This window comes from Elephantulus edwardii, unplaced genomic scaffold, assembly GCF_000299155.1.
Source record: "Elephantulus edwardii isolate Elephantulus edwardi_28Jun2011 unplaced genomic scaffold, EleEdw1.0 scaffold00052, whole genome shotgun sequence".
Lineage (NCBI taxonomy): Eukaryota > Metazoa > Chordata > Mammalia > Macroscelidea > Macroscelididae > Elephantulus > Elephantulus edwardii.
This window is the reverse complement of record NW_006399802.1, coordinates 7,804,822-7,831,455: the sequence shown is the minus strand read 5'-3', so window position 1 is coordinate 7,831,455 and position 26,634 is coordinate 7,804,822. Positions and strand designations below refer to the sequence as shown.

Genomic DNA, 26,634 nt, shown 5'->3' with positions numbered 1-26,634 from the left:
CAATAATAAATATTAATTATTTGGAAATTGAGAATAACTGAAAATTATCCAAACAGAAGGAGTTAGTATTTAATAAAAAAATTTGACACTGTTTTTAATGAAACAGTTATGGCTTTAAATATCATTATTTCTGAAAAAAAGACTGGATATTGAAAAAAAATAACAAGAAAACGAACTCGGAGTCTTGAAAGTGGGAATACACAAGGAATAAAAATCATTGATGAGGAACTCTCAAATTTGTATTTTATATCCAACTCAGAAGCAACAAATCCCTAACATCGCTTGCCAAAATTAACACAAAGAAGTAGAAAGTATAGGAGAGGAGATTTTTTAAGTGATCAAACAATTAAGAATTTTCAAAAAAAGTATCAGTTTCAGAAAGGTTTACAGTCCAACTAAAATGGATTTAAAATTGTTCTTGTCATATACACATGTAAGAAAGAACTGTCTTATTTATCTACTGCTGCTACAACAGAAATACTACAAATTAATGATTTTTCAACCAGACATTTGTCTTCTCCCAAATTAGAAGGTCAGAAGTTTAAAGTGAGGGTCCTTCCTGTCTCTGTCTGCTCTGAAAAAAGATCTCTTCTAAACTACACATCCTGGTAATCTTCTCATGACTTAGCTTTCTCTATTTGCTAGCTTGTGTTTAATCTCTTTTATATCTCAAAAGAGATATATTGACTCAAGATATATTTCACACTAATTCATTAACCCTATCAAGGAGAATTTTTCCCAAATGGGATTTTTAAGCTTGGGCGTAGAAGTTAGGATTTAAAATAATTCTTTCTAGAGGATATAATTCAACCATAACAGGGATGCATATGTTTAATTGATTCTTCCCCCCCCCCGCCCCCGATCCAGCCACTTTATTTTGTTTTTTCCTCTGTATAGTAAAACCCTCTAAAGAAAGATCTCTAATTTCCCTCTTTACGTTCTCCTTTGAAGATGTTCCTATTAGGCATTAGACTACAACATTTCTAAAAATCACTTTTGAAATCACTAATACCCAAATATTTCCAAGGCCAGTGATCGGTTCTCAGCCTTCATCTAAATTGATCAATCAGAAGACCTTGACATAATTGATTGTCTCCTCTTTGAAACTTCCATTGTTTTGTTTTTGTTTTTTTAAGCTGGTTTGCACACAATTGTTCATTTAACTTGTCTTAAGAGCCCAATACAACCTGTTTTCCTCTAACTTCTCTAGTCACTCCTCCTTTTTCTTTTTTCTTCCTAACTGATGCCGTATCTAAAGATTGAAGGGCCCCAGGATTTACTTTTCAGACACCTTCTTTTTCTTATCTACAATTATCACTTTGCAGTCTTACTTGGTCTCCTTATACCATTTTTAGACTGTCACCTCCCAAATTTATCTCTCCTGTCTCACTCCTGAAGGTCAATCAACATTATAAGTCCATTGAATGACTCTAAACTGTCTTAAACTTAGTATTATCAAAACTGAACTTTTGATATTTCTTCTCCACCTTAAATCTAATTATCTTATAGTTTTCTTTATCTCATCCTATGGAAATTCTATCCTTTCAGTAGTTTAGGCTAATATCTTGGCAGTCTCATTGGCTACTACCCTTTTCCTAACAATAATATCTGAGCCATCAAGAAACCCTATCAGTTCAATATTTAAAGTATATTTTTTAACCCAACTACTTCTTGTCAGGAAATTAAAAGATTAATTGCACTGGGAAAGTCTGTCAGAGATCGTGCCAAAGTACTGAAGAGCAACGATGTCAGTCTGGAGACTAAGGTGCACCGGAAACAGGCCATGGTCTTCGCAATCATTTGCTATGCCCGAGAGCTGGAAAATGACTAGGAGAAGGAGAGTTGGAATACACCATGGACTGCTAGGAGAACAAACAAGTTCATCCTGGAGAGGGTGAAACCAGGCTGCTCCTTAGAGTGCAGGGTTCAGAAGCTTCATCTGACATACTTTGGTCATGTTACAAGGTGGGTCAGTCCTTAGAGAGGAATGTCATGCTGGGGAGGGTAGAGGGACAGCGCAAGACAGGAAGACCCTCGATGAGATGGATTGACTCAGTGAGTGGGGTAATGGAGACAGGGGTGTCAGAGACAGTAAGATTGGCACAGGATAGAGCAGGGTTTAGGGCTGTTGTACTTAGGGTCGCTATTAGCCCCAGGCAACTCAACAGCACATAACAACAACAGCTTCTTGCTACTTTGTTCAAATCATGGTCATCTATCATCTGGGATTTAAAACTACGTTACACCAAGTCTTTCTGCATCTGCCCCTGTCTGGTTTTGCTTCTCTGTCAACACAGTGCTGGGACAATCCCGTTAAAGTGTTAGTTGCCCGCTAGTGTGTTATGACTTACAGCGTCCTCATTCATAACAGAATGAAAAGGTGCTCAGTCCTGTGCCCCTTCATCAGTGTCTTCCAACCTCACAGGCTCACCTGTCAGCACTATTATCTCATTATATGTGTTGGGGTCACAGCATTTACACTGGTTACTTTTAGGAAGTAGATCATCAATCCTTTCTTCCTACTCTGTCTTAGCCTGAAAGCTCTGCTGAAAACTGGCCACCATGTGGACATACTGGTGGCATAAATTCCAGGATCACAGCATAATAATACAAACTGACAGACAGATAGTAGCTTAAAATATAAAGGGGGAAACTATACATATATATATATAATCTCCTATTACTTCTTTACTTATAGCACCCAGTAGTGTTCCATTTTACAGAGAAAACAATATCTTTACAGTATCTTACAAAAATCCCATTTTCTTCAATCTCCCTTTCCCTTTTTCTCTGACTTCATTTTCAGTTCTTCTGCCTCTCATTTCCCTGAGTAGCATTTAAACATACCAGACAAAATCCCTGTTTAAGGACGATGGATCAGCTATTCCCTCAGCGTGAATGTTCTTTCCCCAGGTATTTTAGGACTAGATCCATTTCTTTATTCAGCTCTTTCCTCAAATATCACCTCTTCAGAGAGGCGTCTCCTGGTCTCTCCAAAATTTCACCTCTGCCACCAAGCCTGATCCTTCTTATCCCTTTAGCTTAACTTTCTTTTCCTCCTTCCAACTTCGTACTCTCAAGCATCCCATACAGATAACACGTTTATCACATCCCATGGCTCTCCTTCAATAGAAGTTGCAAAGACTTTCATCTCTTGTGTTCACTGCTCTATGCACAATCATCTAGGACAGTGTCAGATACTTAGAAGAAGGATTAAATAGGTAGCACATGCATTATTTTGTTAACATCTTTGCTCATTTGTTTTAATGAATAAGATAATCTCCTAATTAGTATAAAATTTGGTGTAAAAAATATGGATTCTAAAATATATTAAACATTAATCTTGTTTACACTAGGAACTATCCCAAAAGCACTTTTGCATAATTTGCAAAGCACAAATTCCATCTTAGCGCCTATACAAGTCAACACATATTCTTAATTAGTGGCATAATTGGGAGCATTCACTGAAGTAATAAGTTACTTCAATGCAAATGAACTAATGAGTCTCATCCTTTTGAGCAGAATGGCAACTTGGGAGATCAGTTAATTAAAAAAAATAAGAAAAGATGAGTAAGTGCCGTGGTTATCTAGAGCTGCTCTACCAGAGATATTTCAAGTGAACTGCTTTAGCAAAAATGTATTTTCTTGCAGTCGAGAAGACGAGAGGTCCAAATTCGTGGTGCCAAAGTTTGCTCTGTGTGCGTCAGTTGTGGAGGAAAGTTTTGTTTCCTTCAATGTCCTGGAGAGCCCTCTGGTGTCAAGGAGTTTCCTGACATAGGGGACAAGGTCCGAAAGGATGTTCTCTGGGCCTGGAGATTAGGTCTTGGTGATCCCGAAGCTCCCCTCACCTCCTTGGCGTGCCTGCCTCCCTTTTTGTCTCTTACTCCCAAAAAGCCTTTATGTTGATAACTCTGAACCCTTTCACAGCTGACCCCCACACACACACACACACACACACACAAACTGGTTTTCAGAGGCTGCAAACGGCACAAGTGGAGATTGCTCACCTTTCCCCTGAGGCCCTGCTGGTGGACTTGAACCACTGGAGAGGCACTGCCTTTCAACTGGGAAGCGCCCTTTCTTGAGGAAACTCTGGTCCAGAAAGAGTGGCACTGCTGTTAAATCCAGAGGCCACACCTCTCCGGCAGTTTTAACTCCTTCAAACTCCACAGGAGACAGGTGGGCAAGCTCCTCCCATGCACTTTATCAGCAACCACGATGGAGGGTCAGCTATGAGTCACTTCCAGCTTGGCAGCAAGGGTTACCAGGATGGGCAGGTGGAGCATGTGAAATTAATTACTAATACAGGTGAAGGGAAAGGCAATGTGGTGGACTATCAGACAGTGTGAGAGTGACGATAATGTTACGAAACGAAATGTGCATGAATGATTTCGTGGTGGGAAAAAAACCAATATGCTGTGTAAAATTTCAGTCAAATCATCATTTTAAAGAAGTTTTATAGGCCACACCCATGGGAACTCACCTTACATCTGATCAGGCTGTGCTACCTTACACCCTTAATCCACCTGTAACTATTTAATTTATCAGACCATAGAGGGTAAGTGCATAGCTTGCATATTGTATCATTAGGGAAGAACAGAGTTTGATGCATGGCAGTGCCACAGACTCCTTTGTTAGACACTGATAGCACAAGGTCCAGTGCTTGAGTAATTTCTACTTCAGAGAGTGTAATCTAGGCTGTTGGCCTTCTGTAACACAGCAATTGTAGTAGTCTAAGTGGTCTCTTGGTCCCCATCTCTTCCTTTTTCTATACTTGCTTCCAAATCGAACTTATTAATGCAGACTTCTGCTTGCATCAACACTCTGCTCAGAGATGTTTTTGTCTCCTCTGATTCTTCTGTGAGCTGGGATTATCTCTTCTGTGTATGCAGACAGTGCTGTATGACTTACACTTTCCTTGATTTTATTAAAGTCAAAATGGCACAACACTTAATCTTTTAGATTGGAAGCAGAAGTGGAATCCACTTCCTAAACAACATGCCTCAGGAAACTATGAACTTTGATAAATGTTAATAGTTATAGAAAGGCTTCAGGCCTTTTGTTCATATGGTCACTATGAGTCGTGCTCTACTCAAAGGCAATCAACAGCAACAACAATTCTCCTATGTTGTTGTTTTGTACCATTGACTCATACCTTACCCTTCAGCAGGTGTTCAGGGGTAGTAAGTCACATGGGAGTTTGTTTCTTATCTTTCTCCCTTGTTGCAGCTGGTGGATTTGAACCTCATGCCTTTGGGTTGGCAGTACAATTCCTTACAACAAGGCCACTAGAGCTATATGAATGTGGAAATTCTCAAGCAATACTGTTAGTAATACATACAATCAAGAGGCTAGGTCTCCATTGACAGAGAAGTGCCAGAAATTCAAACTGGATTTCAAAGAAATCATGGCACTGGGGATATCATTCCTGATGTCAGATGGATCTTGACTGAAAGCAAAGAATATCAAAATTCCTGTGTTTCATTGACTATCCAAAAGCATTTGACTGGGTGGATCATAACACACTATGACTGCCACTGTGGTTTCAGAACACTTAATTGTGCTTATATGAAACCTTTCCCTAGACCAAGAAGATCAAACAAACAAGGGAACACTGCAAGGTTTAATATCAAGAAAAGTGTGTGTTAGGGCTGTATCCTCTCTATATACCTGTTCAATCTGAATACTAGACATGTCGTTTAAGAAGCTGAACTTCATGAAGAAGGATGTGATATCAGGATTAGAGGAAGACTCACCAACAACCTGCATTATGCAAATGGCATAACCTTGCTTGCTTAAAATGAGAAGGACTTGAAGCCCCTGTTGTAGAAGATTAAAGACTACAGTTTGCAATATAGATTTCATCTCAACATCAAGAAAACTAAGATCCTCACTACTGGACCAATAGGCAGCATCATAATTGATGGAGAAAAGATTGAAGTTGTCAATGATTTTATCTTGCTTGAATCCACAATCAACACCATCAGTACCAGCATTCAAAAAATCAAAAGACACATTGCACTGAGGAAATGTGCTGTCAGGGACCACTCCAAAATACTGAAAAGCAATGATGTCAGCTTGAAGATTAAGGTATGCCTGAGTCAAGCCCTGGTCTTTAATTACCTGCTATGCATCTGAGAGCTGGACAATGAATAAGGATTACAGAAGACAGACTGATACCTTTGAGTTGTGATTTTAGAGAAGAGTGCTGAGTGTCCCAAGAACTGCAGATATGCCTTGGAGAAAATTCAGCCTCAGTGCTCTTGAGAAGCAAAGAAGCGTCATCTTCAAATAGTTTGGGCATGTTGCTAGGAGAAGCTATTCTTTGAAAAACAGATAAACTTGGAAAGGTGGAGAGTGAGCAAGAAAGAAAGGAAGAGCCTTAATGAGACGGATTGACACAGTGGCCCCAGCAGTGGGCTCGAGTGTATCAGAGACGATAAGGGTGGCGCAGGAGAGGACATGGTGTAGATCTGTTGTTCATAGGGTCATTATGAGTCATACTCAATAGCACTATATAGTCTAGCTCCAAACTACTTTTCCTGTATTATTTTTAATTTTTAAAAAATCCTGCTCATGAATCAAATTGTTGTACTTGCCACCACTGACTTGGTTCTGCCTTCTTTCCTCACAACATTCCTGAGTTACAGAAGTCTATTTAGAGCTCAGAGGTTGAGGCATAGACTATGATGACGTTATGGGAGTTTCTACATTGGACACATTTTTAAGCCTTTGGCTACTAACAGAAAGATTGGTGATTCAAAACTACCTAGAAGAGCCTCTGGAGAAAAGACTGGGGATCCCCCAGGTGACGGCCTTTAAGGAGCATAATTCTCCTCTTCGATATGTGGGTCACCATGAGTTCCAAGAAACTCCATGGCAGCTGTTTCAGGGGGAGTTTACTGTTTTCTGTGATGCAGGCTCTAGATTTCTATTAAAGGAATTTTTCTTTCTTATAGCAGCATCACTCTTTGGGCTTACACTGAGCTTGTATTCAAGTAATAACCGCAGGCCTTATTTATTTGATCTTTTGCCAACTCAAGTTTCATATATTCTTGGTATGGTTTCTGAACAAAATGCAACCAGGCATATTAGGCCCTGTTAAAAGCACTGTTTTTCTCTTTGAAAAAGAAATATTTGTTGATTATACCAACTTCTCTCCATTTCTACTGCTGCTCCTTGGACCTTTCCACCTTAAACTTCTTATGGAACATGAAGAAATCAAGGGAGGACAGAAGCATTATTCTCATTTGTGAAACTAGGTTTCGTTTCCCTCTTTCTTCCAACCCGTATCCTCTACTGCTATCAGAAAGAAAAAAGGACAATCTTAAAAACAAATTTAATAAGCTTGGCCCTCCCCCGCTAAAACATCCACAAGGATTCCGCATTGCTTTCACTGTGGGCCTCAGATCTTTCATAATCCGTCTCCTATTATATGTTACAACTTTATTTCTCACTACATAGTTAACCTTCAGGGACTGTGTTCTCTCACCTCCAGTCCTTACATGCACATCTCTCTAGGTGTAAGGCATTGTTCTGCAGCTTTTGTTCCCATATAACTCTAACTCCTCCATCAAGACTCAACTTGCCTACTCTACGACTCAGCACCTTAGCCTCTAAGACGCTTTCCTGAGCACCCCTACAATAGACTGTGCAGGTGTCTTTGCTCTCTGACACCCAGCTTAACATCTATCATGACTCCCAGGACAAACAATTTAGAATAGTCTGTAGAGCTTGAGCTCTTTGAGAATGAGTGTGTCTTTCCTCTCTGAAACATTAGTGCTAAGAGCTGTGTCCAGTATTTGTATCAGTTTATCCTACCAATAAAATTCCTTAAAAGTTTTCATCAGAGCAGGAGAAAAAGAACATGGTGGAATGCAATTTAAGCAAAAGAAAAATCTCAATCACTTATTTTTGCCTAACATAATGAGAATATAACCTTTGTTTCTCATTATCATTGGGAAAGATTGTGAAGGAGACTATTAGTGAAAGGGATCAAGATTGTTTTAATTTTCTCTCACTGTGACACTAAAAATAAGAGAGGTGCAAATAATCCATCAAATGAGAATTTTCTGAGACCCAATTTTTGGTATGCATGTCAGCTGAATGATGAAATAAACACTGGGTTTTATGTCTGGGAAAATGGAAGACATATAGATCCTGATTGATTTGCTTTTCAGTGATGAATGATTGCCTCAAAGACCATTGAGAATTGTCCTTCAGCTGTGGCCCCTTGGAATGTTGCTTACCACATAGAATGAGGAATACAGGTACTGGGTCGTGCAAAGGGTTGAGCTCACCAGAACTGTCTCAGCAACAACTAACAATGACAACACAATAAGAAATCCATTCTACTAGAATAAAGGAGTTGTATAATCTCTGAAAAATTTCTGAGGATGTCCAGTGCCTTCTTTCCTATAACAGGGTTAAGTATACATTGAATCAGAGTTAATCTCTCAAGTTCATCCCAGAGTCAGTCTATAATCATCAAACCCCAGAGATTCTAAAAACAATGAAGGTCTTCTTTTTCTACCACTTTCCCTTTCCTTTCCTGACACTAAATTGACCAAATGAAATTAAGCTGCTTACTAACCATTTCGTTGCTCAGGCTGTCAGCAAACGTGGTGTATTATACGTACTGGGGCAGATTTAAAAGTAGATACAATCACAGTCACCTTCCCCGATAGTGCAACTATACAATGATCAATTAACTAATCTGTCTGTTTTAATGATTTGGCTCCCTACTTTTTAAAGATGCAGAAAATTGTTTTGAAATCTAAAATAACTGAGACTTTATTATTTGTTTCAAAACAGAATTGATAGTATATTCCCGCTAGGGAGTGCTAACGTGAAAAATTATCATTGCATGCAATCTACCGAAATGAACACTTTCGCTGCATTTAGTGATAGTAGCATCTTCAAATGTCATTTACACTTGTATGTCTAATGAAAATTAGTACGTTCTTTACACTTCCTGATTTTTCCATGCCCCTTCTGTGGCAGCATAATGTCTTACCACTTTTATTTGCATTTGCAAATTACAGAGCAATGTTTGTGACAGGCAATGGATGAACGTATTTTGCCGAGAGCTTCGGCATGTGCCCTCTGACTCCTCAAAAAAGCTTTCTGTGGTAAATTTTGCATTTCAGCTTAGTTCATTTTCATTTGAACTGTGACTTGAGTACTTTTTGTGGGTTATCATAATGCAATCCTTTGTTTCTCCAGCTCAAAAATCCTATAAAAATATTTGGCAATGTGACCTGGAGACACTTTTAAATGACATGAAACAATTGTTCCAGCTATAGTAGCCATTATTTAATGCGTGTAAAGCACACACAATACACTCTGACATGAAACAATTGTTCCAGCTATAGTAGCCATTATTTAATGCCAGAGTGTATTGTGTGTGCTTTATACGCATTAATACCAAGCCTTGTAATAAAAGAATTGTCCTTTACCCATGTTACTAACAAAGAAACTAAAGTTTGTTATTAAATGATGCCGTTTTGGCTTTGACTCATCATGACCTGCTAAATGACAGAATAAAACACTGTTAGCCCCTTGTAGCATCTTCATAAAAGTTGGTATGTTTGAGTCTTTATGAATAAAAACAGTATCAAAGCTTAGAGATAAGTAAATTGTTCAAGGTCAATGCTGGAAGGTGACTGGGCCGATATCCAAATGCAGGTATGTCTGCAGCCAAAGCCTGGGTCTTTGTTTGACACAGGCCATCGTTAAGGCTATACAGGTGCCACAAGCTTATAGGTTACTGTTTTTGTTGTGTTTTGGGGATTTTTTTGTCTTATCTTCCCAGACCCAAAACAGACAGAGGCCATGGCCAAATGTTTTCCTGTTTAGTCTAGATCAAACAGGTTTTCATGCTTTGGTTCACAAAGGAGCCCTGGTGGTCTAGTCTGTAGGGAGGCTGTGTCTGTCCTCTGCCAGTTCGAATCCACCAGCAACTCAGAGGAGAAAGATGACTAATCTCCCCTTGTGTGATTCATGGCCTTGGAAACCCGCTAGAGGATCAAATCTGAGTCAGTTCCTGTTTGAGAGCAATGAATTTGAGTTTGGTTCACAGGCTTGAAAACCAAAACCAAGCCCATTGGTGCTGAATTGATTCTGATTCATGAGATGCTGTAGGAATGAATAGAACTGCCTCCTAGTGTTTCCAAAGCTGTTCTTTTTTTTTTTCTTTTTTCCGGAATCAGACTGCCACTTCTTTCTCCCATGGAGTGACTGGTGACTTCATAGTGTCAACCATTCGATTAGCCATCCACTGTTTAAAACACAGCACTGTCAGGGCTCCTTCCCCTGGTAAGGGAATGAGTATATCATTCCACTGGTAATTTTCCTTCTTTTGACTTCTGGCAGCTGCTCTCTCTAAAGCTGGAGCCAACTGCTTTTCCTAATGACTTAAAGGAAGGGTAGCCGGAGGCGATCCTAGGAACTGCGCATCTATTTATCATCTTTCTCTCTGCCCGGTGGATGAGCTCCAACATCAGGGTTGGACTGGACTTTGAGCAACAGATATGATTATTGTTTCTACTCCTCAGGGACCCGTATTTGTAACGAGATTACGGCTATTTTCTACTACTAGGAATCCAATTTTTTAAGCAACTATAAGTTCACAAATATTTTTTTAATTCACATTCCTTGACAAAAATATGTATTGAGCAGATCTAATTGCAGTCAAGTGTAGTGAAGAGTAGAAACAAACATGTTAAAGATGCTAAGAATCTCCACACCTTGGAAAAACTGTGAGAATATATAATTGGCAGTGTAGAGCAGAAAACAATTAACACATCCCTTAACTAGAAATGAAGAGATTTGGAATAAGACCACAAGTCAAGTGCCTGGCTTGGGTATTAGAGTATGAGGTGAGGTTGCTCAATCACTCAGTGAAATAAGACTCCGCTCCTGGAAGGAGTCCAGCTTATTAATTCCTAAAGAAATTATAGGCAATGCTAGCTTTGGGTTTTAAAAAAATTCTGTGGAGAATCAATGAGGAGCACTGCTTCTTGTTCCTTGCCTCGCTTCTCACGCTGACTTCTTGCTTCACTTCTCTTTGCCAGGTTTCTAGCCAACACCACTTTCAGAGGCCTCAGCGGTTCTATCAAAGTAAAAGGCTCCACTATCATCAGCTCAGAAAACAACTTCTTCATCTGGAATCTGCAACATGACCCGATGGGGAAGCCAATGTGGACTCGCTTGGGCAGCTGGCAAGGAGGAAAGATCGTCATGGACTACGGAATATGGCCAGAACAGGCCCAGAGACACAAAACCCACTTCCAACACCCAAGCAAGCTACACCTGAGAGTGGTTACCTTGATTGAGCACCCATTTGTCTTCACACGGGAGGTGGATGATGAAGGCTTGTGCCCTGCTGGCCAGCTCTGTCTAGACCCTATGACTAATGACTCCTCCATATTGGACAGCCTTTTCAGCAGTCTCCATAGCAACAATGATACAGTGCCCCTCAAGTTCAAGAAGTGCTGCTATGGATATTGCATTGATCTGCTGGAACAGCTAGCAGAAGACATGAACTTTGACTTTGACCTCTATATAGTTGGCGATGGAAAGTATGGAGCCTGGAAAAATGGGCACTGGACCGGGCTGGTGGGTGACCTCCTGAATGGAACAGCCCACATGGCTGTCACGTCCTTTAGCATCAATACTGCACGCAGCCAGGTGATAGATTTCACCAGCCCGTTCTTCTCCACCAGCTTGGGCATCTTAGTCAGGACCCGAGACACAGCAGCTCCCATTGGAGCCTTCATGTGGCCACTCCACTGGACGATGTGGCTGGGGATTTTCGTGGCTCTGCACATCACTGCCATCTTCCTCACTCTGTATGAGTGGAAGAGCCCTTTCGGTATGACCCCCAAGGGACGGAACAGAAGTAAAGTCTTCTCCTTCTCTTCAGCCCTGAATGTCTGCTATGCTCTCTTATTTGGTAGAACAGCAGCCATCAAACCCCCAAAATGCTGGACTGGAAGGTTTCTAATGAACCTCTGGGCCATTTTCTGTATGTTTTGCCTTTCTACATACACTGCAAACTTGGCGGCTGTCATGGTAGGTGAGAAGATCTACGAAGAGCTTTCTGGAATACATGACCCTAAGGTAATAACATCACTTTACTCTAGCTTTTTCTATTGTCCATAAAAACTCTAAATGTGCGCCTTATTCTAGAGTATGCCTTTGTTCTTCTACATAGCACAGGAAGATTCTGTCAGCCAGCCAAACATAGGTACTAGCCACAAAGTCTGGGGGAATTAGATGTTTGTTTTATTAAGTGAAACCAAACAAAGTGAGAAGTTGTTAGGTGTTTGTTCTAAAGAAAGTCTTTTTGGGTAGAAACATTGATTAGTGTAGTTGTTTGGGGTTTTTTTTTTACCCTCAGAAAGAATAGCCAGAAAAGTCACTTTTAATCTCTCTAATATAACACATTGTCATCCAAAGCAAAATTCTTAGGACAACTAAGGGCTTCTCTTGGGAATTAATGGAAATTAGTAGTTGACTCCACATTTTAAAGAGCTAAGAATCCTTTATGCCATTAAAAACTGGTGATGCAGAAAGGAGTCCCATTTTCTCTTAAGCACTCCAAGTGGCTAGGGAACTCCATGGGTATAGAACAAAGAGTACTGAGGAGGTGTGATTGGTTAGCTACGAGTCTGGTTTTGCCCTTAGAGGTGTCCTTATAAAGTGAAACAAGATGTACTGCTGGCCATCTTGAGTTGGGAGGAAATACTAGCAGTGACACTGCAATGCCTAAAAAGCTTAGATAGCTAGACATTTATCTTCAGGTTTAGAAGGGAGTTGGAAGGTGGATATTCTCAAGTGAGTACAGACCCATCTATGCTCTCTCTACATTGAAAAGAGACCCTTTGAGTGGTCGGGAGATAGAAAACATAGTCCAGCCCAGTGGAACTGATGGGAAGAAGGCAAATGGAATAGGATTTATACTCTAGTCATGGAAGGGAGCTGCAAATTCAGAGCAAAAGTGTAGATGTATGTAAGAGAGAAATTAGAGAAAGCTGCTATTAGAGGGTCATACCCAGGACACAATGTGTTTAAATTAATAATTTGAGCTAAATTGCACATTTCAAATAGTAAAATATCTATCATGCTTTTTCAAATGCCCTAATCTCACCAGCTACAAAAACCAATATCCAAATCCACCTCCATCAAGGGAGCTCTGGTGACCTAATGGTAAGAAGCTGCCCGGTAATCCCAAACGCATGTGGTTCGAATCTGCCAGCTGCTCCATGGGAAAAGGATGGGCAAAGTCCTCCGTGCCGTTTACAGCCTCTGAAAACCCTCTGGAGGATCAGCTACGGGTCGGTTCTGACTCTATGGCACACAGCAACAACAACAATCACAGCAGGTCTCAAAATGTGGACCCATTTGTTAGAAGTTTATGTTAAGCATTGAAAAATTAGTTCTATTAACCATCAATATCTAGGACATTTGCAACAATCTTTGCAAATAATGAAATGATTCAGGGTAATTCTCTTAGATGGTCTGGATTAGGCGAGAAAGTCTGTTTTGCAACCAAGGAGCATAAGAAATTTCATTCATATTGTGCAAACTTCCTAGCAAGTGACATTAACCTCCTGAAAGGATTCAGCTAACAATGGCTTACTTACTGCCTAAGGATTTGTGTTACTTCTTAATAAACACTCAAGGCTTTATGCTATGACCTGGCATTCAGTGAACACAAATAAGGTCTGCAGCATAAATAAATATGTCACCTTTGAGAAGGATTTTTAGTGATGTCTCAGGGTCTATATTCTGTACTACCCTTGGCAATCTCTCTTAATTCTCTGTCTCAGTAAGCCTGTTGTTCCCTCCCCCTAAAGATCAGTCCCCGCAGATGTTTATTTAGCTGTTTTTTTGCAAAAGTATTACCAAGGTGACTCTTAAATTATGAATTTAAGTCTAAACAATTCATACTAGCAGGAAGAAAAGAAATCTGATACATTTCATTTTATAGTAGAAGTCACAGACCATTAGCTTACCTAAAACCTAACACAATCCTGATTAGTGAGTCATTACTCAGAAACAAGGTTTTCCATTATTAAATTGCAGGTGCTAAACATCAGAACTCTAATCCAACAATTTTTTAGGAGATTAAAAAGAAAATTATAATGTTAAAACATAAGTAGTGATAAAACATTTTTTAAGTTTTAAAAAAATGGTCTAATGGTCCATCCCCACATCTACCAAAATAAAGAGATGAAATGCTTACAAACCCAACCCCACCCTCAAATGAAGTCAGCTGCACTGGAAAGGGTCAAGCAACTTGATTAATAACGTAGAACAAAGCCTAAAGTGATATCATGTTTCATGTTAAATAAAATTGAATTTGTACCAAAGTTCTAAGGATATAAATCTAAAATATGTACAAATATTATTTTTCTGTTAACAGTTGCTCATTTATAGGTTGGGTTTCTTTCTTTTCCATCTAAAAGTACTCAGATTACTTAGTTAACTATACTACTTGACCTGAAGCGCTTGCTGCAGAAGGTCAAGGACTACAGCCTTCAATATGGATTGAAGCTTAACATCAAGAAAACAAAGATTCTCACCCCTGAGCCAATTGGCAGCATCATTATGGATGGTGAAGAGATTGAGATTGTTAAGAGTTTTCCTTTGCTGGGCTCCACAATCAACACTCTTGGTACCAGGAAATCAAGAGAAGAACTGCAGGGGAGCTCTGGTGGCCTAGTGGCAAGAAGCTGCACTGCAATCCTAGAGATATGTGGTTCAAATCCACCAGATGCTCTGCCAGAAAAGGAGGGGCAATCTCCTCCTGTACCTGTCAGATCTGATTTGACAGTACAGACACACACAAAATAATAAAATTTAAAAAAAAGAGAGAGAGAAGAACTGCATTAGGAAAGTCAGCTCCAGAGGACTGAAGAGCAACAACGTCAGGTTGGAGACTAAGGTGTGCCTGATCCAGGCAATAGTCTTCGCAATTGTGTGCTATGCATCAGAGAGCTAGACAATGACTAAGGATGATAGAGAATTGGTGCCTTTGAGCTGTGGTGCTGGAGAAGAGTGTTGAATATACCATGGACTGCTAGGAGAATGAACATGTTCGTTCTGGAAAGGATAAAACTGGGCTGTTCCTTGGAGGCAGGGATTCTGAAGCTTCATCTGACATACTTTGGGCATGTTGCAAGGAGGGAACAGTCCTTGGAGAGGGGTGTCATGTTTGGGAGGGTGGAGGGACAGCACAAGAAAGGAAGACTCTCGATGAGATGGATCGATTCAGTTATTGGGGTAATGAGAGAAGGTGTCTCAGAGACAGTAAGGTTGGCACAGGACAGAGTACAATTTAGGACTCGGGTCTCTACAAGTCACAAGCAACTCAACGGTACATAACAATGACAACATACTACTTGACATCTATAATTTTGGGGAGTAATGATGATGAACACATTTTTCCATTTCCACCCAGATGTGCAGTGTTGTGCAAACTCTATAATGCCCCCATATTCCCTCACACAGATGTGATACAAATGATGTCCATACCCCTTCAGGTACTTAGGCCCTCCTGCCACCTAGTATTTATTCCTAATGCATTACAGTTACTCATAGAAAACCTTTTCTCTTCTACCAATGCTGAATTCTTTAAGGACTATATCCTTTGTGTACACTAGGTTATTATGGCAAAATTCAGAGATAAATATGTCAAACAATATACAGCATCAGTCCATATGAAAGCTCAATCAGACAGAAGGACACAACACAAAGAGAAACAACTAAACATACCATTATTTAGCTCCTTATGAAGTAGTGTGGAAACTCTAGAAAGGGGCAATTTTCTTTAACCTGGTACATCAAGGAATTTCATTAAGAAAATCTGTGCTTCCTTGTTCTGGACAAATTCTTAGATCCTGGATACCTAGGTAGAGGGACGAGGATGGGCCATTCCGAGCCAAAGACCAGAATGGACTCTTCAGAAGTGAAAGTATACAACATCATCAGGATATCATGAACAGTTCCATTTAGTTGGAGTCTTGGATGATACAAATGATTACTGTGATTGGCCAGGTGTCTGTCACTCTGAAACTCCTTAAAACAATAGCCAGTCTTGGATGATACAAATGATTACTGTGATTGGCCAGGTGTCTGTCACTCTGAAACTCCTTAAAACAATAGCCTGGCAATCAACTTCCAAAAAACCAGCCATTAAAAGCCATTAGCAACACAGTTCTGGTCTGACAGAAATAAGGTCACCAGGAGTCGGAGCGGATGGCTTTCCAGTCCATTTTGATTAAAAAATAAAGAAAATGAACAGAGCTGAAGATTTGTCTTGGTCACCAAGGGAAGGAAGAAATCCTGCAAGAAATATGGTAGTCATCAAAGCAGTAGACTTGACAATTAACTGTTTGTGAGCAGCAACAAGAAGTCTGACTCCCAACATTGCAGTTCTGAATGTTTGTGAAGGTCACAGGCCATTCAAGGAAGCAGAAGGGTCTGTTTATGGGCTAGAAAATAGGATCGTCAGTCATACCAGTGTTTTGAAAATCCTGGTGCCATCAAATAAGCATTAGGAAAAGTGGAGCGAGAGTGCAGGAATGAGATTGAAGCCAGCAGGAATCCTGGACAGAGAGGCAGTACTGTGTACTGAAGGTGGTCAGGACAAAGTGCTGTTCAGTGAGAAGCTCCTGGCTCAGTCCCAAGGAGTTGGAATGGGGAATCTGTGGAAAGATGAGGGAGACAATAAAGAGACAAACGTGCCCTGTAGCAAAGTCATGCAGGTCCTGGAATGTATGGTACAGATTGCTTTTATCTTTATGAGATGAAGATTGATATGATTTCAGCAGCAGAGCTGCTTGTTGATAGTTGTCAGTAAAGCAGACACTGGCCCAACCAGGAAAATTGTGTGTGTGTGTGTGTGTGTGTTAAGACTGTGCTTATATACTTCACTTTTTTCCTCATATTTTTAAACTTTCCTTTTTTGCACCCATTTGATATCATTTCAGTTCTAATGAGTCGAAACCTATCATTCACACAGACATCGCAGGTCCATGGTTCCTTAGGGATGTAGGTCCCAAAATCTGCATGACAGGTGATGAGTCATGTGGAGTATTGCTAGCGTGTCTGTCTCATTTTTCTTCATATTCTTCCCTTCCTCTCATCTCCCAGCTATCAGGATGGTTCCCCCTTAAGCCAGGCTACCATTTTCATGCCCTTTTCATGACTCACAGCTCTCAACTAATTTGCCTCAGGCAAAATTTTCCTGCGATGCTTTTGAATGGACTGCCTCCTTCTCTTCTCCTCTAGCTCATCTCTAATTATTCAGAAGAATCTCACCAAGTCGTTATAATTGCATGTCCTGAAACTTAGCAACTCCCTACTTCCCGAGGATGATTTTCTTAAAAGATGAACTGTAAAGAGTTCATTTGAACTTGAGTTGAGTTCAGGGAACTTCAGCACTTAACGGCCACTTTGACACTCCAAATCTGAAAAAGAACTCACCAGTTCCATAAATGTCCCTTTCTGATGCCTGTAATCTTTAAAAGAAACATAATAGTAGTTCCTTCTTTTTCGTTCTTTCATTATTATCAGTCTAGGAAGCTAAACACCACTCACAAAAATATGTTTATGGAAATATGTGTTTGGATAGAAGCCTATTGGTTTACGAAGTGAGATTCGTGGTGTGTATTTATATGTCTCTCTGTAAAGTGAATCCTGACTGCCAAGTGTAACTATGAGATCAGATGACTTTCAGTGGATATAATTGGTCCATTTTTCTTCTTAATCATAATTGTTTAGTATGCTGGCTAAACTTTAGCACAATTAATAAAATTGTGAAGAGTTATGAGGGTGAGCATTTTATCACCATTTCCGGGTTGAGATTCATTGGCTCCAATCAACTACTTTGAGAAAGAAATAAAATTAAAAGCAAAAAGCTGTGCAGGACAGACCAATTTATGATTCACTACATGTTGCAGCAGCCAAGGGAAATTGGAATTTTTTTTTTCTTTTTTCTTTTCTGATAGGGGGTCGGAGGGAAGGAATAATCTTGTCAATGGTGGCTCCTGCAGATAACCTCAAGGGAGAGGGACTGGCCTGCTGCGCAAATGGAATGCAAGAGGATGGTTCTCTCCTCACTCAGCTAAACTGGTTTTGCCAGAATAATTTATTTTACACTAAAAGTAATATATGTAGCTTCTCACAGCCTCCCACTGACCCTTCTGGGAACTAAGTGCCATGCTTCAAAGCGGGTGGGCTCTTGAAGCATGAGGCCATGAAAGCAGGGATTTACAAGTGATATATTTAATCAAGCTTATTTGACTATTTCCCCTAACATCAAACTAGCATCACTCATTGTAGGCGATGCAGAAACTAGAGAAAAGCAGACAGATGGAAACAAGCACCCATCGCCTGATCATCCAAAGTCATTTCCTCTTAGCATTTTGATGATTGGCAAGTGGATGCAAACTGCTCTATTATTTTATTCAACCAAGTCTCCATCTGGTATCTACGGTCTAAGGAGTAGAGCTGAGCATTCAGGGAACCTTCCAGTCATTGACATTAACTCTGCTGGGATGCAACAAAACAAGATGAGAAAAATCACTTTGCAAATTATAGAGTACGCTGAAAAATAAAGCATCCCTACCCACCCCTGAGTCCCCCAGAGTTGAATTGACCCATTTGAAAGGCAACAAGAACACTCAAAGCAAGCTGTTTGCTGATATTAAAATGTTATTTTATTCCTTTCCAGCTTCTATGTCTCTGATAAAAAAAAAAAGCCAGCTCCTTAGAGGGGATACGATGCTACTGTCTCATTTTTGTTCAGGTAAATTACAGTGAAGTCTTTGGAGAAACAGTCCTGGTGAACATTCAAGTAAATATTAAAAATTAAATAGACCTGCTGTGAAGGCAAGAGCAAACTTTAACCAGAAATCTTGAGGCAGAGGACACTGGCATGACCCCAGTAGGAAATGAAAAGCATTTCCCAAAATAATAAAAACTACCTTTATTGATCTTCATATAACAGCATGTGGCTGCCCAATAAAACCTATGAATTCATGTCATAAAAGATGACCGCAAAGAATGGAAGAGCGCCAGAACTCCGAGATAAACAAGACACTGAAAATGGGGCTTGAGGTGAGGGAAAAGAAAACTGAAACATATCAAACCAGTCAGTTACTTATTCTTGGTTAATACAATACTTACAACTTCTGTTCCACTCACCATGTAAGACAGCTGAGACTTTAGCGGTGAGTGAAACAGATACTGTCCTTGCAACAGGCTTTTAATATGAAAGGAAGGCATTTATCAAGTGAGCACATACATAAGCTAGTCTTTTACACTACGATGAGTTACAGAACTCGTTAATAGGTGGTGCAAATGATTGAAAATTGACTACTAACCTAAATCTGCCAAGGACCCCTCTAAAGTGCCCCAGAGCAAGGATACCAGTTTAAAGACTAAGGTATGCAAATACTTTCAAGAATTGTGTGTTGGCTAAGAATACTTAATATACCATAGACTGTCAAAAGAACAAACAAATTTGTCTTGGGAAGGTTCAAACAAGGTGCTCCTTGGAGGTGAAGATGTCAGGATTCTCTTTCACATACTTGGGAATGTTGTCAGGAGGGCTAATAATAATAAATATATATATATCGTTCATGGAAAAATAAAGGACCAGCAAAGAAGAAGAAGACCTTGAATGAAGTGGAGTGACACAGTGATTCCAGCAATGAGCTCACACACAGCAATTGCTGGGAGCTTAGCACAGGATTGGGCAGTGTTTTGTTCTGTTGTGCATGAGGTCTCCATGAATGAGAACTGACTTGATAGCATTTAATAACAACTAACCTACGGTTAACCAAAGAGTGCTATGGAGGAGAGGCCTGGTGAGCTGCTTCTGTAAAGATGACAGTCAGTAACTAAACAGTCAATAACTAAACGAGCTAACTCAGGTGAAGTGAGAGAATACACGAGAGAAGGCAGCACATCATATCCAAGGCAAAGGAGGACACCGAGAAAGGTACAAAAGAGTCAAAGACAACAACAATAAATGCTGTAACATCTACTATCCTGCAACAACAGTAATAACAAGCAATAATGTATAAGTAGATACATAGGTCTTTATGTAAGCTGTACAGGGGGCAAGAAGGGAAATAAAAGAATACTAACATGCATACGTAGAGGTGAGGTCAGATATTCTTATATATTTATACCTATTTGTTATAAATATACTCATATGTATAATAGAGACACCAACATAACCTCCTAGCCATAACCAAACACCTCACAGGTCTGAGATACTGGGCTTGAAAACTCAGAGCCACAGTCTCAGGGGAAATCTAGGTCATCTGCCATAACATAGTTCATAAAGACAATTTTCTACATCTTACTTTGTTGAATAGCAACTGCGGTCAGAAAGGCTTATGAGCAGAGCAGACATCTGTGTAACAACGGTTGATATTTTCCTGTTTGGGGAGTTGGGGGGTGGAACATGGTGAAAATCAAAGACCTAAGGAAACAGTCCAAAGAACTAACAAACCATGTGAACCACAGCCTCTACTCTGAGATCAGAAGAATTAGATGGTGCCCACCTGCCATCATTCACTTTCATTTTTCATTTTCAGTCACTTGCTATGCATCTGAGAACTGGACAATGACTCAAAATGACAGAAGAAGAATTGATGCCTTTGAACTCTGGCACTGGAGAAGAGTGCTGAAGATTGCAAGGATTGCCCAGAGAACAAACAGATATGTCTTAGAGAAAGTGCAGCCAGAGTGCTCCTTGGAGATAAGGATGATGCAGCTTTGTCTCACATACTTTGGGCATATTGCCAAGATAGTGACATAATATTGGGAAGGTGGAGTGATTGCAAAAGAGAGGAAGCCCCTCGACCACATGGGTTGATATGGTGACTGCAGCAATAGGCTAGAGTGTGTTAGAGATTGTGAGGATGGTAGGGGGGTAGGACAATGTTCAGACCAATTTGTTTATAAGGTCCCTATGAACCCCAAAGCAGACAGTTGAAATCCACCAGCTGTCACTAAAAAAGATCAGTTGTGAATCAGTCACAACTTGACACCATGAGTTCATTAATAAGACATAAAATTTTTGTGTATAAAATAGAATGGGAAGGGGGAAGAAAGAGAGAGGGGGTAATAATGTGCAGTAATGAGTGAATGAAAATCTAACTTTTCTGTAAAATTTCATTAAAATCAAAATTAAACTAAAAAATTTTTATTTAAAAAAAATATATTACTATATTACCAAATGAAAAGACTGTTTAAAGAAATCAAAATGTTCCTGGTTAGTAACACAATTTCAATTGAAATTCCAAAGTTCTTTCTTGTTTACTATTAAATTTTGAAAATAAAGAAGTAGAGATCATCTGAAAAAAAAGCAAAAGAAGAACAAGGAATACCAGGACATAATAATAATAGAAATGATGAAAATTGTCTTAATATCAGTGTTAATAATATTTATATTAAATTAATTTCTTGCTGGTTTTTCCTATGTTGTCTCCTTCTATTCCTCCTTTCGCAGTCTCTCCCTCTATTTCTCCTTGTTAACATGAACCTGTTAAAGATTCCCTTTTGATCTTCTAGAAAGTTGAGTAGCAATTTCTCATTCACCAATAGCAGAGTTAAGTAAATAATGGTTGTGTGATGCATTTCAAGCATTATTCTGGCTTTGTTTTGCTTCCTCTTCTTAGTTCACTGTTTTTAATGTATGCTATCTTGTGTGTTACGGGGCACATAGAATTTATACTGCAGCACAGTGTCTAAGAACTTGGCCAATTGATTGAAAGATCAGTGGTTAGAACTCGCCAGTAGTTCTAAGGGAGGAAAAAAAAAAAATCTGGGTATCTACTCCCAAAAGATTTTTTTTAGGAATCAAATATTTTGCCATCAAGTAGATTAGAACTCATAACAAAACTATAGGGAACTCTGAAGCAGTTCTATTTTGATAAGTAAGGTTAGTCTATGAGTTGGAATCATCTTGACTGGGCACAACAATGTAAACTTCCTTGAATCTTTTCTACAAGAAAGCAAAGTATACTTTGATTAATAATAAAGTCAAATAGTAAATAAAGAATATTAGCAACAAGAAGCTGTCCTCCAATCCCAAAAGCACATGGTTTGAATCCACCAGCTGCACTGCAGGAGGATGGGTAGTCTCATCCCATGCAATTAATAGCCTCTGAAAACCCACTGGAGGGTCAGCTATAGGTTGGTTCTGACTCAATGGCACACAATAACAACAACAACAACTTGGAAAAGAAATACAGTGGACCTGTAATTATGTTTTTAATTAAATCTTACATGTAAACAAAGAAATGCTAATAGAACAGTAATGAGATTGTATTCTTTTTTTACTTATCAATATTTAACCCAAATTCATTGCTGACTTATCTTCTATTTGGGTTTCTAGAGCTGGAAATCTTTGTGGGAGGAGATGAGCTATCTTTAACCCAGGGTGGATTCAAACTGCCATCCTTTTGGTTAGTAGCCCAATACATTATGCACTAAACCACGAGTGCTCCTTACCCATCATGTAAGTTCTCTTTAATTAATAGTTCTCATTCTTGGTGGAAGACATCAAGATTGGCACCAGCACACCACTGTTATTAGAAGTGTTAAGTCAGTATGTTCATAAATCAATATGGCTATTAGTATCAGAAGCCTTAAAAGGGTTCATGCCCTTTCACCCTTGACTTCCACTTCTAGGAATCTGTCCAAATGAAATAGCTTAATATGTGGACAACAATCAATTGCAAGGATTCACTTCAGCCTTACTCAAAATTACAAAAACTTGGAAACCTTGCCATTGTCCAACAATAGCCAATAGATAAATCATTACATTCCTGTGTGCTATAAAAACACAGCCAAGAGAGATGATTTTGAAAAGCTTTTAAGATGTCAAAAAATAAAAATATAATGCTAAGTATACAGTCATAAAAAGCCAAATACTATATTTCCAATTTTTTTAACTGCATATGTACATGTTATAAAAAGAATTGACTGGAAGAAGTTTGTACTGGTAACAGCCCTGAGAGCTGGACAGGAAATAGCTATTTCATTATGTTAACTCAGTATTTTACACAAGGTTCATGCATTACTTTCGATATGAAGGAGTGCATAATAAGCCAAGTAAGAATTAGAGGAATTCAGATAGGAGACAACACAGCAGTGTCAGATCCACACATGTTTTTGCTTTCTGTAGCCTTTCAGGTCCTCAGCGGGGAGCGCTCCCAAGGCAAGACAGTTACAGCTTAAAAATATTGTTTGCAGAGACTTTAAGAATCAAATTTTCATTCCTACCCTGTTTATTCTTTTTGTTGGGCTCAATGCAATCTATACTTGTCATCTTAATCTATGTGTTTACTCGTTATCTCTCTCAGTTTATCTGTCTTGCTCACTAGTGCATCCCCTGAGCCTAACACAACATTGGGTGAACAATAAGTGTTATTCAGAAAATGTTGTTCAGTTGATAAGTGAATGAAAAATGGAAGTATCCCTGGAATAAGAGGATAGCTTTCTGAGATCTGGTAGTTTAGCAGTAAGGAGTTGTTCTGCCAAGCCAAAAGCAGACAGGATGAATCTACTAGCTACTCTGAGGGAGAAAGATAGGCAGTGTTTCCTCCTCTGGAAATCCACTGGAGGATGGTAAGCTATGAATCAGTTCTGCCTTGATGGCATACAACAATAACAATAATTTTCTGTTCTGACGGTTCAAAACTATTTTCATACTATGAGCTATGGAATGAGTAGAAGGAAAGTTCTAAGAGACATTGTAGTATGGTGCAAAGGCCAGCATCGTAGTATATTGGACGTGTGTAAGTTTGACTCAAATCACATGCTAGTTGTGTGACATTGCAAATTAGCCTCTATGCCTTCTTTTGAGAGGATTGCACAAGAATACCTAGCTGAAATTCTGATTCTGTTTAACTCTAGATTACAAATTCCACAAGAATAGAGATTAGATCTCTATTATGTACTCCAGGGCCTAAGTGCATGGCAACATTTCAATTAGGCATTAGATAAATGAATAGGCCTGGCTGTTAGAGTAAGAAGAGGTGGCCAATATGAGACCAGAGACAATGGGTGGACACACTACCCATTTGCAGCTACATAATTGTTACTGTTATGTGCCATCAAGTCAATTATTACTCAGAGTGACCCAAAGAACAAGACCTCTGTTTACCCTGTTTTAAGCCAACCTCACTACCTCTGATACAACTGACTTCATTGCCATGTCACTGTATCAATCTCATCCAGGCTTCTCCTCTCCTGTGCTGGCTCTTTAGCCTTCCAAGTATGATGTCTTTCTCCAAAGACTGGCCCTTCCTGACAACATGTGCAAAGTATGTGAGACAAAGCTTCAAAATTCTTGCCTCCAAGAGGCAACCTAATTTCACCATCTCCAGAACCGTGGTATGTTCAGTACTCTTCTCTAGCACAACAACTCAAAGGCATTGATTCTTCTCCTGTCATCCTTAGTCATTGTCTAGCTCACAGATGCATAGCAAGCAATTAAAAGGACCATGGCCTGGATTAGATGCACCTTAGTGTCTAGAATGAGATCATTGCTCATTAGCACTCCAGAGAGGTCCTTGAGAGCAGATTTTCCCAATGCAACTCTTTTGATTTCCTGGCTGCTGGTGCCAAGGGTGTTGATTGTGGAATCAAGGAAGATGAAATCATTGAAAACTTCAATCTTTTCTCTGTCTTTCATGATGCTACCTATAGCTACATAATTGAGCCATCTAAATTCCAAATTATATCTAAGTGACTCAAAGTGTTTGAATCATGAAGTATATGTAATAAGATCTTCAAGGCAAAGCAACTGGAAGACCACAGGACCTGTAGTGAAGCCAATAGTCCTCGGCATGGGGGTTTGAGTAGAAGGAACTCTGGGAAAATGGGAGATAATACTAATCTTAGCCTGGATTTTTCTGGGTCCTCAGCAGTAGATTGTGGGATTAGATCAAATCCATTAGATCAAGCCAAGTGTGGATCAGAATCATCATAAACTCAACTCATTTCTATCAAGTCAGAACCAACCCATAGCTGATACACTAGTGGGTTTTCAGAGTTATTAATAGCATGGGAGGAGAATGTCCATCTATCTCCTATGAAACAGGTGGTGGATTTGAACTGCCTCTCTTTAAATTGGCAGAGCAACTCCTTACCACTAGGCCACCGGAGGTTTTCAGAGGCTGAGAATTACAAGGAAGAAGATTGCTTGTCTTTCTTCTTTGGACCAGCTGGTGGATTCAACTACATTCCTTTGATTTGCCAGTGTAATTCCTTACCCATTAGGACACCAGAGTTCGCCAAGATCAGGCTCATAGTACGAACTAATTAGTAGGAGTTGAAAACTTCGGATATTCCCTTCTGTTCCTGAATGTTTTCCAATTCAAAGAACTTTAGAGTTTGCTAATTCAGATTGATTAATGGAAAAAACAGCAAATGAGCTTATGATTTGTTTCCTTTCTTACCTACTTCCAAAATCATTTTGAGATGGTGCCTTTATAGAATTTTTTAAATAACTGCCATTTTATCACTTTCAAATAGATACAGTAATTCATACTAACTGCAGCAAAGTGTCTTCAATTAGACATCATGCTGGGTTTGCTTTAATGAATGTCTAAGATCACTTCCTTTATTTGAATACAAACAAAGAATGTGCCAGAGTTTTGTACTTTTTTCTCTTAAATTAATGAGAGATCAGTTTTTAACTTGTTTGAATTATTAATATGTTTAGGAAGCAATATCTCTTCACATATGGAATAGATACTATATAAGCCACCAAAATACAATATGTATGAAAAATGTATGTGTACATTATGTAATTATGAACAATTGTCAGAAGATAGAAGTCCCTCAGCGGAGCAAAGGGCTAAGCGCTCACTGCTAACAGAGGTTGACAATTCCAGCCCACCCCCAGTGGTCTCCAAAGCAGACCTCCTGATCTGCTTGTGCAAGGTCAAGGCCTTGAAAACCTACCGAGCAGTTCCACTGTGCACACACGGGGTCACCGTGAATCAGAAATCAACTCAGCAGGAACTGACAGCAATGTCAGGATTGACTATTTGATCTCACACACATATTTACATTATTTTAACAAATTAATGCAGACTAAATTAATGTACACATTTGAAATTAGGAAGACCTGAATTACTGATTACTGATTCCAGGGGAGAAATCTTATTTTCATATCCAATCATTCTCTCTCGCCCTCTCTCTTTCTCTCTCTCTTTCTTGTTACTCTGTGTGTGTGTGTGTGTGTGTGTGTGTGTGTCTGTGTGTGCGTGCGCGCGCGCAAGAGATAAAAGTTGCAGGCAATCTCTCAAGGATCTCCTTCCATGCCTAAATTATTATTTTGGCTCAGCAAACACAATGGCAATCAAGCAAAATGTTGAAATTTTAGGATTCAGCTTCAATTTGGCATTTAGTCCTTTACCAGATCAAGGAGTAAATGTGAGTCAACCATTGTGGTGGTTATGGGCTGTTGAGTTTATAGCTGATCCTCCAGCAGATTTTCAGAGGCTTTAACTCCCGTGGAGTTGATGGTGGATTTGAATTGTGTGCCTTTGGTTTTTCAGTTCAACTCCTTAACACTAGGCAACCGACAAG

At 39.5% G+C, this 26,634-nt stretch overlaps 1 protein-coding gene across 2 annotated transcripts in view; it reads left to right on the top strand.

Annotated features, from left to right (window-relative positions):
* Window positions 1–26,634, top strand: part of GRIN3A (glutamate receptor, ionotropic, N-methyl-D-aspartate 3A) — a 233,333-nt gene that overhangs the window by 90,993 nt on the left and 115,706 nt on the right. For both annotated transcript variants that reach the window (XM_006886896.1, XM_006886895.1), the window contains exon 3: window positions 11,076–12,123. In XM_006886896.1, coding sequence (XP_006886958.1) covers window positions 11,076–12,123 — 1,048 coding nt within the window. The remainder of the gene's footprint in view (window positions 1–11,075; window positions 12,124–26,634) is intronic.